At 39.4% G+C, this 13,748-nt stretch overlaps 1 protein-coding gene across 1 annotated transcript; it reads left to right on the top strand.

The window, feature by feature from the left end:
* Positions 1–2,072: 2,072 nt before the first annotated feature.
* Positions 2,073–5,562, top strand: LOC104439602 (probable LRR receptor-like serine/threonine-protein kinase At3g47570). Its single transcript, XM_010052646.2, has 2 exons — positions 2,073–5,049; positions 5,219–5,562. The coding sequence occupies exons 1-2, from the start codon at positions 2,073–2,075 to the stop codon at positions 5,560–5,562; spliced, it is 3,321 nt and encodes a 1,106-aa protein (XP_010050948.2).
* Positions 5,563–13,748: the final 8,186 nt, after the last annotated feature.

Below are 13,748 nucleotides of genomic sequence, written 5' to 3'. Positions count from 1 at the left end.
GTAAAATCATCCCCTCACCTTTTTCGAGCCAATATGTACAGAAATCTTAAGGTATTTCAAGTGCCGTACTTAAAAAATAAATCGCCACCTACAAGAAATCCCTCTGTACCAACATAACAAAAAAAGTGCATTAGAAATCTTAGATTTTTGCATAGAATGCATTTGAGTCCTAATTATTTGACGAGCGCAATCAAGTGACCAACTTTGCAAAAAGTAAAATCAAGTCTTTTCCATGGAGAAATGTTGAAACTAGCCCAAATAGCACTCAAAGCCTATGCGGCAACCTTTTATTTCACTTGTTAGTATAGGCTTAGGACTTTATGACTTGATTACACGGTGTAATTTACAACCACGGAATGGTTTAATACTCCATTATACTTTTCCATTTTCATAGGACTTATTGCAGCAATTGAAAGGTTTACTCCTCGATTCCACTTCATATATTAGATGAGACTTTTGGTACAATTTCCCTTGACACATGACTATGGCATATTTTTAAAAGCAATTGCATGCCAAAGAACTGCATTATACTTAAAGAAAGGGTTAATCCGCTATAACAACCTATTAAATTCGAGAATGCTAACCCAGCTAGGTCAAAAGAAAAATAGGTCTTGATTATTGGGCATTGAAATGTCAAGTTTGAGGAGAAAAAGAAAATTGACGTTGCCTCCCGGCTAAGCCTCTTGGATCTCATATAAATGACGCAAGCCTTCATAACTCATCAGTGTCATGCATTGGAATGTTACACTTGAGACATCAAATTCGAAGTTACCATAAATTATTAGTTCAAAGTGAGAGGACCAAAATCAACACTGGGTTTCGATTTAATACTTTCAAGCAATTTTTCATTAAAAAAGAAGAAGAAGAAGTTGAAACCCGTGCAGCACATGCACGGGAATTCTACTAGTATTTTAGAACAGCTTACAAACCAGGACAAAACCCTTTTCTTTATATAATTAAGGTGGTCTTACTCTTGTTCAAGCTTTCAATCGAAGTCATGTCAAATTGAGAATGGGGGAGGATTTTTCAGTATGCCTAAAGAAAAGAGCTAAGTTTTCTGTGCATTTTGTATAGGTTAGACCTAAAAATGTCCTTAAATAGCTTTATCTTGGTTCAATCCGGATTTCAGATCATCGGGATGTAAAATTGTAAGAGGGTACTCCCCCTCTAGGAAAAGATAAAAATACAGAGAGAATTGGGGGTGCGAGGCATTTGGGCATCGACACGTAAAAATAAAAATAAAGTACACTTCCATGGAGCCCACCCTCACTGTAAATTAAACAGACGAGCTGCGACCCGCGGGGGTCCTTGAAGCCATTACCTTGTCCTTTTCATCGCTGTTGAGGAGAGTCCACTGGATGATAATGTTTTTTGAGGAAAGAAAATGTCGTCAGAATGAATAGTGCACATATTTAAGGAACGGGTATTATAGTTTTGCAATTTATAGTCAACATGACACGCCCCAAACCCACGTAATTTGCTCCATCAACATCAGTTTTATCAAATTGGTGTCCACGATGCATTTCATATAAATTAATTAATGAAAGGATGACAATAAACACATTAAATATAGTAGGGGATCTAATTAGACCAATTGAAAGTTACCGGATGACATTTCACATAAATCAAAAGTGATTTAATTGAATCGATTGAAAGTTCAATATGACATAACGCATGAATAAAAGTTGACAGACTACTAGTATTATTATCTATTCCAGTAATAGATACTTCCAGTCAATCAACTTCCGATGAGATATTTAACATCACTCAAGCGGGGAGGTCATGACAGTTATCACAAAACCTTTCACATTTATTCCTTGGAGCATTAGTCAAAAGGTCCACTTGTACTCTCACAGAGTTGAAAGTAAGTGTGAACATGTAGACGTAAAGAACAAGCCATTTACCGAATTAGACATGATCGAGGGGCATTATTTGATAGTTAGTCTTTCTTTCCATTGTTTTCATTTTTAAAAATTGAGACAATCATTTGGTTTGCTTTGATATTAAATACTAAGAGCAGGTCCATATTAGCGAACTGTCTATTGATGCAATCAAAAGATACTCTATTTATTATGGAGAAGTTCATCTTTATTGCATTTCTTGATGTTATGTTGGCTTCCCTTTTGATGTTTCAGCCCATCTCCTGTTCCAGCAACTTCACTGATCAAGTGGCTCTCCTCCACTTTAGATCAACGATTGAAATCGACCCAACAAACACAATCAAAGGTGGCAACTGGACCACTGAAGCAAAGTTTTGTGAATGGATTGGTGTCGTTTGCAACAATCGCAAGCAGAGAGTTACAGCTTTAGACCTCTCGCACATGGATCTCCAAGGAAGACTCTCTCCCTACCTAGGCAATCTTTCTTTCCTAGCTTCTCTTGATCTCCGCAACAACAACTTCTCTGGCACGATTCTAATAGAAATCGGTCGTTTACGCCGTCTAAAGAAACTTGTACTTGATGTGAACCAGTTTGAAGGAAATATTCCTCCTCACTTAGCCCGATGCCAAAACCTCAAAGTCATGTCGCTTGCGATGAATAGGCTAACGGGCAGCATACCAAGAGAATTCAGCGCCTTCCCTAAGTTGCAACAACTGGACCTTAGCTCAAATGACTTACGGGGTCAAATTCCAAGCTTCCTGAGCAATATATCCACATTGCAGGTCATTACATTGGCCAACGCCACTCTCACAGGTTCGATTCCATTAGCACTTTTCAATAAATCGCTCATGAGTGTCATTTTGATGCGCAATGATCTCTCTGGAAGTCTTCCCTCCGATCTTTGCTACCGCTGGCGTAACATTCAAATACTTGCACTGCCTCTTAACCAATTCAGTGGCCTGCTACCAGAGACGCTAACCCAATGCAAAGAGCTTCTCACGTTGTCATTGGCAGGCAATCGTTTTCAGGGAAGCATTCCTCGAGACATAGACAGCTTGCAAAAGTTGCAAAAACTCTATCTTGGTGGTAACAACTTGATTGGCGCGATTCCTCGAACCATTGGCAACATGTCGAGCTTGCGCATCTTGAGCTTACCTGATGGCCAAATAGGAGGTGACATTCCGAGTGAGATTGGCAAGTTGGTCAATTTGAATTTAATGATCCTTGAGGGAAATCTGCTAACGGGCGAAGTGCCTCAAGAGATTTTTAACATTTCTTCGCTACGAAAGCTTTCTTTGATGGACAATTCACTCTCCGGAAGCCTTCCCTCAAGTAGCGAACTAAGCCTTCCGAATTTGGAAGAAGTCCATCTATCACTAAATAGCCTTGGCGGCAACATCCCACAATATATTTCGAATTATACGAACCTAATTATTTTCAATGCTGCTTTAAATCAACTTAGCGGACCGATACCCATGAGTTTGGGCAACTTGAAGAACCTCAGAAGCTTCGCGGTTTCGTCAAATCAGCTCACAGGAGAGCCTTATCATTCAGAGCTGAGTTTTCTATCTGCCTTATCAAATTGCCAATCTCTCCAAACCTTGGATCTGGGAGAAAACCCGCTTCACGGCTCCATACCAAAATCTATCAAAAACTTCTCCAGTTCCTTACGAACTCTACTCGCTCGAGATTCTCAAATAAGAGGTCGCATTCCCGAGGAAATAGGTTTCTTGAAGAGATTGACTTTTCTAGCATTGAGCTATAACAATCTAGTCGGCAACATCCCATCGTCGATCGGAGGATTAGAAAGCTTGCAAAGGCTATATCTTGATAACAACCATCTCGAAGGACCACTCCCCAATGAGATATGCTACTTGCCAAATTTAGGAGAATTGGTGCTTTGGCAAAATAGGATATCGGGATCGATCCCGAATTGCATTGAAAACCTCAGCAGTCTTCAAAAATTTCTCCTAAGTTCGAATAACATGACATCAGTTATACCAGTTAGTCTGTGGAGCCTTCAAGAACTTATCTTCCTCAATCTATCACTCAATTCTTTCAATGGAGGACTACCACTTGAAATAGGAAAAATGAGAGCAATGAACAGCATTGATCTTTCTTGGAATCAACTTACTGGCATCATACCAAGTTCCATCGAAGAAATGGAGAGCCTTGCTTCTCTCAACTTGTCAGGGAACTCATTTCAAGGATTGATACCGCAATCAATCGGCAACCTTAAAGGGTTGGACTTCCTTGATCTCTCCCACAATGAGTTATCTGGCGCAATACCTAAGTCCATGGAAGGACTTAAATTTTTGCAAAATTTGAACTTGTCCTTTAACAAGCTATCAGGAGCAATTCCTAATAGTGGGCCCTTTGGAAATTTCTCAGCTCTCTCATTCATTGGGAATGAAGCACTTTGTGGAAATGCTATTTTTCAAGTCCCATGTTGCAAAGTAAATGGAAAGAAATTAGACAAGCAGCTCCATTTACTATACATTATGGCGCCAATTGTATCGGTTGTGCTTTTAGTCTTTGTCATTTGCTTGCTTAGAAAGCATGGGAACACTAGCAAAAAAGCTTCAGTTTTGGTGGAGAACCCACCTGGAATTGACCACCCGATGATATCATATCGGGAGCTTTGCTCGGCTACTAACAACTTTAGCGAAAGCAATTTGCTTAGAGTGGGAAGCTTTAGCTCTGTATACAAAGGAACTCTAGCCAATGGGATGGATGTTGCAATCAAAGTATTGAATCTCCACATTGAAGGTGCCCTAAAAAGTTTCGATGTAGAATGCGAGGTTTTCCGCAAGATCCGACACCGGAATCTAGTCAAGGTGATTAGCACCTGCACGAATGCCGATCTGAGAGCTTTGGTGCTGCAATACATGCCCAATGGGAGCTTGGAGAAGTGGCTTTATTCCAACAACTACAACTTGGGTCTCCATCAGCAAGTGAAGATAATGGTAGACATCGCTACGGCACTCGATTATCTCCACCATGGCCAACCGGAACCCATTGTGCACTGCGATTTGAAGCCTAGCAATGTTCTTCTAAACGAGGACCTAGTTGCACAAGTCTGCGACTTTGGAATCTCAAAGATTTTGGCTGAGAACAAGCTTGAAACACAAACCCAAACTCTCGGCACAATCGGATACGTTGCTCCAGGTACATTTGCCAAATTTTAGCTAATTTGGGCTTTTGATTGCTAGTATAATTGTATAATATAATAGAGATATATTAACACTCATATGACTCTTGATCTTATTATTTATGCCCCAAAAAGAAAAAAGATCAATCTCTGATGTTATTTTTTCACAAAAAATGTTGCTTGTAGAGTATGGTTTGGAAGGAAAAGTCTCGACAAAAGGAGATGTTTATAGCTTCGGCATATTGTTGTTGGAAGTGATGACCAGAAAGAAGCCAACCAATGAAATGTTCAATGCGGATATGAGCTTGAGGTTCTGGGTAGGTGCAGCGATTCCAAACAGAGTGCTTGACATCATGGATGGCAAACTCATTAGCACGAAACATGAAGATCTGATGCTTTCGGAACTTGAGAGCATAATTTCATCAATCCTAGAGTTAGGACTAGAATGTTCAAAGGACTTGCCTGAGGAAAGAATGGACATGACAACTATCATGGTTAAGCTCAACAAGATCAAGTTGTCACTTCCTTGATAAGAAAATAAGGTGGAGAGCAGTACGTAGAATAGGGGCATAGTGTCATCTTAGTTTGTACACGGTCATTTCGTTTTCATGGCATTGTGTATAGCCATCTGCTATAAAGTTTCTGATCTTCTGAGCTTTCTTAATCGGAGAAGAGCAGTACGTAGAATAGGGGCATAGTATCATATTAGTTTGTACACGGTCATTTCGGTTTCATGGCATTGCGTATAGCCATCTGCTATAAAGTTTCTGATCTTCTGAGCTTTCTGAATCGGAGAAGAGTAGTACGTAGAATAGGGGCATAGTATCATCTTAGTTTGTACACGGTCATTTCGTTTTCATGGCATTGCGTATAGCCATCTGCTATAAAGTTTCTGATCTTCTGAGCTTTCTGAATCGGAGAAAAACAATTAAAATCGCTACAACATTTTCATGCGTTGACATTTGACCCAACAAGATTCTCAACTCATGTCTGACTACGGAAGGTATAACACCCGTCTCGATGTCAGAATGTCGAAATGAATGTTTAGAACTAATTCTTCATTGCGACATTCAACAGAGCCTCGATAGTTTCGGCTTATGGATCGCCATACAGACTTTTTAAAGTCCCTATTTTTAGTATAATCACTAGCTAATCTACAAGACCACCCACCTTATTGTAACTCAAAATAAATTGAACAAGACCTTAGTGGTATTAAAAATAGGTCTCCACTGGAAAACTTTACCACCACTATTTTAAATTACATTATCGTTCAATAATGTCATTTTCGTATCAAAAAGTTAACAAACGCAACACAAAACAAATAAAGAAAATTTATTAGTATGACATAAAAGGCACAAAAAAAATACTTATAAGAAAACCTAGAATAAATCGTCAGCTGTCATCTCGACATCTTGGTTGAGATTGTAACTGGCCCATCGACCTTCCTCATCGAATTCATTATCAAACACAAATCATTTTTATTACTACCAACAAGTTTGTCGCTTAAGTGATATTTGGAGTTTCGGATTAAATATTTTAGGCTGGGCATTGCTAATTTTGGCCCAAATTTAATTTTTGTATGGGCTACTTTTGTGGTTTAACGTGCAGGAATAAAATTTTAAGATCTTGACGGGCAATCTAAAATGGTTTTATCTTTAATCCATTTTTCGAGTGATAGGGATCGTTTAGTAGATTTGGGATCGTAGGTCATTGATCGTACAATCTGAACCACAAGTTTAACAACCATGTTGCCGTGTGCTACTAGCAGTGGCACCCGGAAGGGAGTGCTTTATCTATTGTAGTGCTCTACCTATATTAAGGGTGAACATGTGACTGGTGCACTTGAGGGATTCCCAATTCAAGAACCACTTATTATCCATTCAACGTGTGCAAACTACTCTGTTCCAAGGCTATTGCACAAATCCAAGGTGTTTTTTCCTAAATAGTTTATGGGGCTTACAGGGTATTTGAAGCTGAGTTTCCACCTCCGTAACCAAGGAAACAAGGAATTTTCATTCAAATTAAATGAGATCTTTGTGCAATTAGTTTGTAATAATATTTAAATTACAATATTGTCCATTACACTGAACATACCATTACAATTTATCTCTAATGACTATACAAAGCGTCGTTTTTTATGATATAAGTGAATATCCTATATATTTCAGTATTTTCATTTGTATGGAGCATTGATTGTAATAACAAATATTACAAAAAAAACTCAGATATGCCTGGACATGCTTGGATGGACTTATCGAAAGTATTCACAACGGTGTTTCTGAATTTAAAAAACTATTTTCTTTCAAAAGTTTACCAAAAGATTTTACACGACTCTAAATAGATTTCAAATATAAATATGTGTAACTCAAAATCATTAAGGTGAATAACAATAAATAAAAGTCAACTCTCAAAATTTACAAGTAGAAGTAAAAGTTAAAAACAATGTTTAACCATGTTTATCCCACCGAAAGCTTTATCAAATGAGAGCAGCACATCATGCATTGTATATAAATTTATAAGACAGAGTTAGGATTATAAAAATACCTTCTAATAGTTGAAATGGTGAAGCAATTCTTATAGTCGAAGCAACATGCGGACTCTTCCCAGTTATCACAAAACCTTACCACATTCGTCCGGGGGAGCTCTAGTCAAATGGCTTTGGGCAGCTTAAAGAACCTCATATACTTCGCAGTTCAGTCTATCAGCTAACAGGAGAGACTTATGGTTCAGAGCTCGGATTTATCTCTGCTTTATCTAATTACCAGTCCCTGCAGACCTTGTTTCCGGAAGAAAACTGGCTTCGTGGTTCCATACCGAAATCTCTCAATAACTTCTCAAGTTCCCTACGAATTCTAGTCGCTCCCAAATGTCGGTCACATTCCCAACCAAATCGGTTTCTTGATGAGCTTGACTTTCTATAGTTGAGCGATAAAGATATAAACAGCAACATCCCATCATCTATTGGGGGACTAAAAAGCCTATAAAGGCCATACCATGATAACAACCATATCGAGGGACTGATCCCTAATGAGATATGCAACTTGACCGGTTTTGGAGAGTTGCTGCTCCAGCAAAATAGGATATTGGTATCTATCTTGAATTGCATTGGAAACAAATGGTCAATCTGTGAAGCCTTCAAGAACTCATATTAATCAATCTATCACAATTCTTTCTATGGAGGACTACCAGATCAGATGGGGAAAATGACAGCTATAGAAAGCATTGATCTTTCTTGGATTGACTTAAAGGCGCCATACCGAGTTTAATCAAGAAGTTAAAGACCCGTCCTTCTCTTGACTTGTTAAGGAATTCATTTCAAGGATTGACACCGCAATTGATCAGTAACCTCAGAGGATAGGTTTTCCTCAATCTCTCCTACAAAGAGTCATACAAATGATACCCAAGTCCTCGGAAGGACTTACATATCTGAAAAAAATTGAACTTGTCCTTTAATAAGATATCGGGAGAGATTCCAATTGGTGGACCCTTTGGAAATATGTCGATTCTCTCATTCATTGGGAATGAAGCACTTTGTAAAATGCAATTTTTCAAGCCCCACCGTGCAAAGTAAATGGAAAGAAATCATCAAAGGATAAGCGGCTCTAGTTACTATACATTATGGTGCCAACTATATCAGCTATACTTTCAGTCGTTGTCATTTGCTTGCTTAGAAGGCATCAAACACTAGTAAAAAAGCTCTCCTTCAATTGACCACCCAATGATATCATATTAGGAGCTGTACTCGGCTACTAACAACTTCTGCGAAAGCAATTTGCTCAAAGCAGGAAGTAAAATATATTCTTTTTCACCCGGTCCAACCCTAACGTAGAGCAACAATTTTCCTACACTTGAGGTCTCATCCAAATAAGATGTTCTTGGAAGGTAGGTTAGTAATAAGGATTGGTGTCCTCTAAATTTATGAATCACATTTTTAATTTATCCCTTTAACAGCAAATCAATTGGACGTCTCATTTCGACTTCTCATTTATTTGTTTTTCTTCTTCTTTTTCCTTTCTTTTTTTCCCCTTTTCTCTTAGTTTCCAGTACATGAGTCATTGACTTTTTGAAAACTAAATATTAATGTCGGGATTATTTTTGCATTTGACACGGAGAGGAGCAAAAGGATTGGATCTCTACCGGCTTTAACAAAATATACATGTGTCAAACAATTGTATCCATGACAAGTATCAACACGCTCTTTCTCTCCGCTCATCTTCCACTTGGCCTTTGTCGACCAACGGTGCTCCTTTCCGAATAACTCGATTGGAAGACGAGTAACGGAAAGAAAAGCATCATCAATAAAGAAGGCCAAGTGGAAGATGAGCGGAGAGAGTGTTGATACTTGTTATGGATACGGTTCTTTGACGTATATATGTTGTTAATGCTGTGGAGAGATCCGATCCTTCTTCTGTCCGCGTCACACTATAACAATCCTGACCTTCATGGTTAGTCGTTAAAAAGTCAATGACTCGTGTAATGGGAAATGAAGAGAAAAGAAAAAAAAAAAAAAGAGAGAGAGAAAGAAAAGAGAATGAAATATAATAATAAGATAAATTAAAATATTATTTTACTCCTAAATTTGCTGGACACCAATCCTTATTGCTAACCTCCCTTCTAAGTACATCTTGCTTCTCGAATGCAGCAAAATCGTTGCTCTGTGTCAGGGTTGAACCGGGGAAAAAAAACATGTTCTATCAATGATGAGGAGGTGCATTGGGTTCCCACGATTTAAGCAACACGAGGTGATCCGCGAAAGACCATGGACCAGATTCCAAAACCCTGTTTTTGTCTCCTTCAGTTTTAAACATAAATGCAAAAAGGCCAGAACACAACCGGCAGAAACTACATCTTCATTTCTCCAGGCTCTTTTCATTGTATTTACAAAGGCTTGGAAATTCACGGTAGGATTTGAGAACAGTCTCCCAATAGAGTGAGACAGCATTCCTTTAATTTATACCTAGAAACCACTCCATCCATTGCCGGCTGAAACTTAAGTAAACTCTAATATCATCATCCTCTTCCATTGGAAGCAAGCTCTACGAGAGAGGCTGTGTGTCGATTGATGTAAAATTGGGAGAGTTCCAAAGGCCGATGAGAAAGGACTCAGCATCTAGAGAGAAAAAACTGAGAAGGCTAAAATGATTTGATAAGTCTATGAAGATTAGGGGGTAGTAGATGAGATGAGAGGGTTTAGGGTTTATGGAGCAGCCACCATGTGAGCGCGAAGGTGAGAGAGTGTTTATGCTCTCGGACTTTGGAAGGTAACAACTAGTAATATGGAAAATAACATTAATTGTATTTGATGTTAAGGAATATAAATCAAAAACACCAACTGTACCAACTACCTATGCTGCTGACATTGATAACAGGGAAAAGAGGGTGAAGACTGATATTAAAGGAGAAAGAACAGAGGCTGATATTAGAGAGAAGGAAGAGCTGCAAAGCAACAAAGTGAGTAACACAGACTGGAGAAGACACGACAACTCAAATAAATGATCGCGATGAAGGTTGATATGGATCGTCATCAATGGTGAAGAATTTGTGATGAAGACTGACACGGATTGCCAACTCATGAAGACTCGTGAGCAGTTATTCAGTTGAGAATTGAAACAGATTGAAAAACAGTCTTGTTAAAATCAGTTTTTTTGTTGTATCCTCATCTTCTTTGATAGGAAAAGATATATAAGTAGTCTTAGCTGAATCATCTTTATTTTTAGTGAATGTAGGTAGAAAATAGATAGAAGATTCCTGTAAATGAATGCTCTGTATTTTTACAGAAGAGAGATAGAGAGAAAGAGCGTGTGAGAAGTTTAGAAGTATAAATCTTCTTTGTTCTTTGATGATTCGAGATATACAGATTCTGTATTACAATCGTATTGAAATAGAAGAATTCAAAGCTTCTTGATTGATCTTCAGTTCTTCGACATATCTCTTCATCTTCACATTTTTCTAGTTCGTCAGTTCTTCAATTCTGTTTCTTCATCTTCACATGGTATCGGAGCAGTAGATCATACCTATTAGAAAGGCCTATTCAGCAATCATTCATCGAATCAAAGTGAAGAAACTGAAGTTGCAGCAGATTGCAGTATCACGGTAATTGAGGTTACTATCATAATATCATTGTCGTTACATCTTCTTCAAAGCTGAGAGAATAGAATAATGGCAGCAAGAACACAGAAGCATCCTTTCCCAATACATGTGAATATCTCTAATTTTGTCACAATCAATGTCACGCCCCGATCCTCGGGCACGTGCACATCCTTCTATTTGGTCGATTTTATAATGCGATATCCCAGGACAATGTATCGCCAACCCTTTCAATTTTTAAGCACATGCGGAAGCAGTTAAAATCCCCAGACAATAAAATGATGGGATAGAAAAGTAGGGCCATATTTTTCATATTGAAATTTATAACCAAAATTTTATACAAAACACAAACCACTTCAAAACTATTCATATCAAAATGGAGATCTCAAAAGAAGACAGAAACTTAGACAAACTGGGCCGTACTCAAGGCCCCTCTCAGGATTGCCTTCTTCCTCCAAAAATCCTTCTCCTTAAGATTCGCCTCCGAGTCCTCCTTCTCAGATTCCTCCTTCTCAACTCTTCAGCGGGGTCCTGAAATGGTTTTCCCCAAACTGGGATGAGACTACGTCTCAGCGAGTTCTACCCCACTAAGCCCGATTAGTAAACTATTATACTATAGGCTGCCTAAACACGCACAGGGCAGAAGACTTACCTTGGCCTCAGATCCCACCTGCAAGTCAGTACAATTCATAATAAGCACCCAAGCAATCATATCACCGATCGAAGCATCGATCAAATCGACCTAGTCGATTATATGCCAACAAGACCACTCACGGTCATTTCCATTCAGTCAATCAATTCACAACATCAAATCAAAGCAAGGATCAATCGACCTAGTCGATTACATGTCAGACGGACCATTCTAGGTCATTGATTCCACACCATATATTCTTTCATCGAGTACTCGGTCACAGAGCCACATCAATGCTCTCGGGCGTCAACTTCGCCAAGGTGACATATCCACTAGACAACTCGTGTGCGTTTTTAAGGCGCCGTTTTCGGCAAAGGATATCCCAAATCACCGAACCACACATGCCTACAATGATTTGATCAATAGACAATTGCGTGCGTTTTAAGGCGCTGTTTTCGCCAAGACGCCCTTATCACCGAACCACGCATGCCTATAACCATGTACTCAATAGACAATTGTGTGCGTTCTTTAAGGCGCCGTTTTCGCCAGTGAGTTCCATAATCACCGAACCACACATGCCTATAACAATGTATTTAATAGACAAGTGTATGCGCTCTTTAAGGCGCCATTTTCGCCAGTGACACCCTTAGTCACCGAACCATACATGCCTATAACAATATGAGTACTAGACCGATACGTGCGTTCTTTAAGGCGCCGTTTTCGCCAGTGATATCCCAATCACCGAACCACGTAGGTCCATAATAATGTATGTACTAGACCGATACGTGCGTTCTTTAAGGCGTCGTTTTCGCCAGTGATGTCCCAATCACCGAACCACGTAGGTCCATACACCGTGTCTGATTGGTTCAATCCCAGAGTACTTCTGATTCACTCTCGTCATTCTACTCACTTTACAACTCAACAAAGCACTATAAATGCTGAATAAACATACTTGGCCATTTACCAATCAACAATTCAATCTCAATCAATTCCAATCAATTTAGGGTAAATCCCTAAAATATCACAATTTATTCAATTCCATACAACGTGGAGCTCAAATAAATAAACGGACTGCGCCACGACAATCAGCACGAGATTTCGGTCTTCGGCCATCAATTTCTTAATTTCCGAAAATAATTAATTTATTTATTAATTTCGAAAATTAAATAATTAATATTAAAAAAATTCAATTTAGCTCAAAACAAAGCCCGATTAAATAAACGGACTTCACCACGGTCATCAGCATAATTTTCCGGTCCCGAGCCATTCAGTTGAATTTTCGGAAAATAAATAATTATTTAATTTAATTCCGAAAATTAATATTTAAATACTAAAAATTCCACTTAGGCCCGAAAAGCCTAATTGGAGCCCACTAAGGGTCGGGAAAAATCCCGAGGCACTTCCAATAATTAGTAGACCACGTCTACTTGTTAATTGCACAATCAATTTATCTAAATCACATCACAATTGACTAATAATTGCTAATTTATTTAAATCTAACAACCTAAACATAATTAATTAAAACTAAACCAACCTTAAGCATAATTAGCCAACTAATCCAGGATTAGTGAGATTACTCACCAAATCGCGCAAATTGGATCAATCCGACGGCGGCGACGCAAGGAACGATTCTTCCCAAAGCGACTCACGGATCCGGGGCCCGGAAACGGCCCAAAAGCGGGCCTAAAGCCGCTGGAAACCCATTTCGTGGGTTTGCTGGATCAGCTGCAAAACAGAGAGAAAGAGAGAGGGTTGGGGGCGGCAAGAGGTCGGGAAGATAGGCGGCGGTCCGACGAGGCTGCACGGCGGCTCCGGCGACCTACTCAGCCACTCACGGTGGCTGAACAGAGGCCGAACATAAACTAGGTCGCACGGTAGGGACGGTAGCAAGCGATGGACGCGGGGACGCGCGCGGACGGCAGGACGGCGGCGAGCAACGGACACGCGGGTGGTCCGGCTCCGGTGCGGCGGCAACGGCGGCTGGTCTTCAGGCGACGT

This window comes from Eucalyptus grandis, chromosome 3, assembly GCF_016545825.1.
Source record: "Eucalyptus grandis isolate ANBG69807.140 chromosome 3, ASM1654582v1, whole genome shotgun sequence".
NCBI lineage: Eukaryota > Viridiplantae > Streptophyta > Magnoliopsida > Myrtales > Myrtaceae > Eucalyptus > Eucalyptus grandis.
This window is presented reverse-complemented; position numbering and strand designations above follow the sequence as displayed.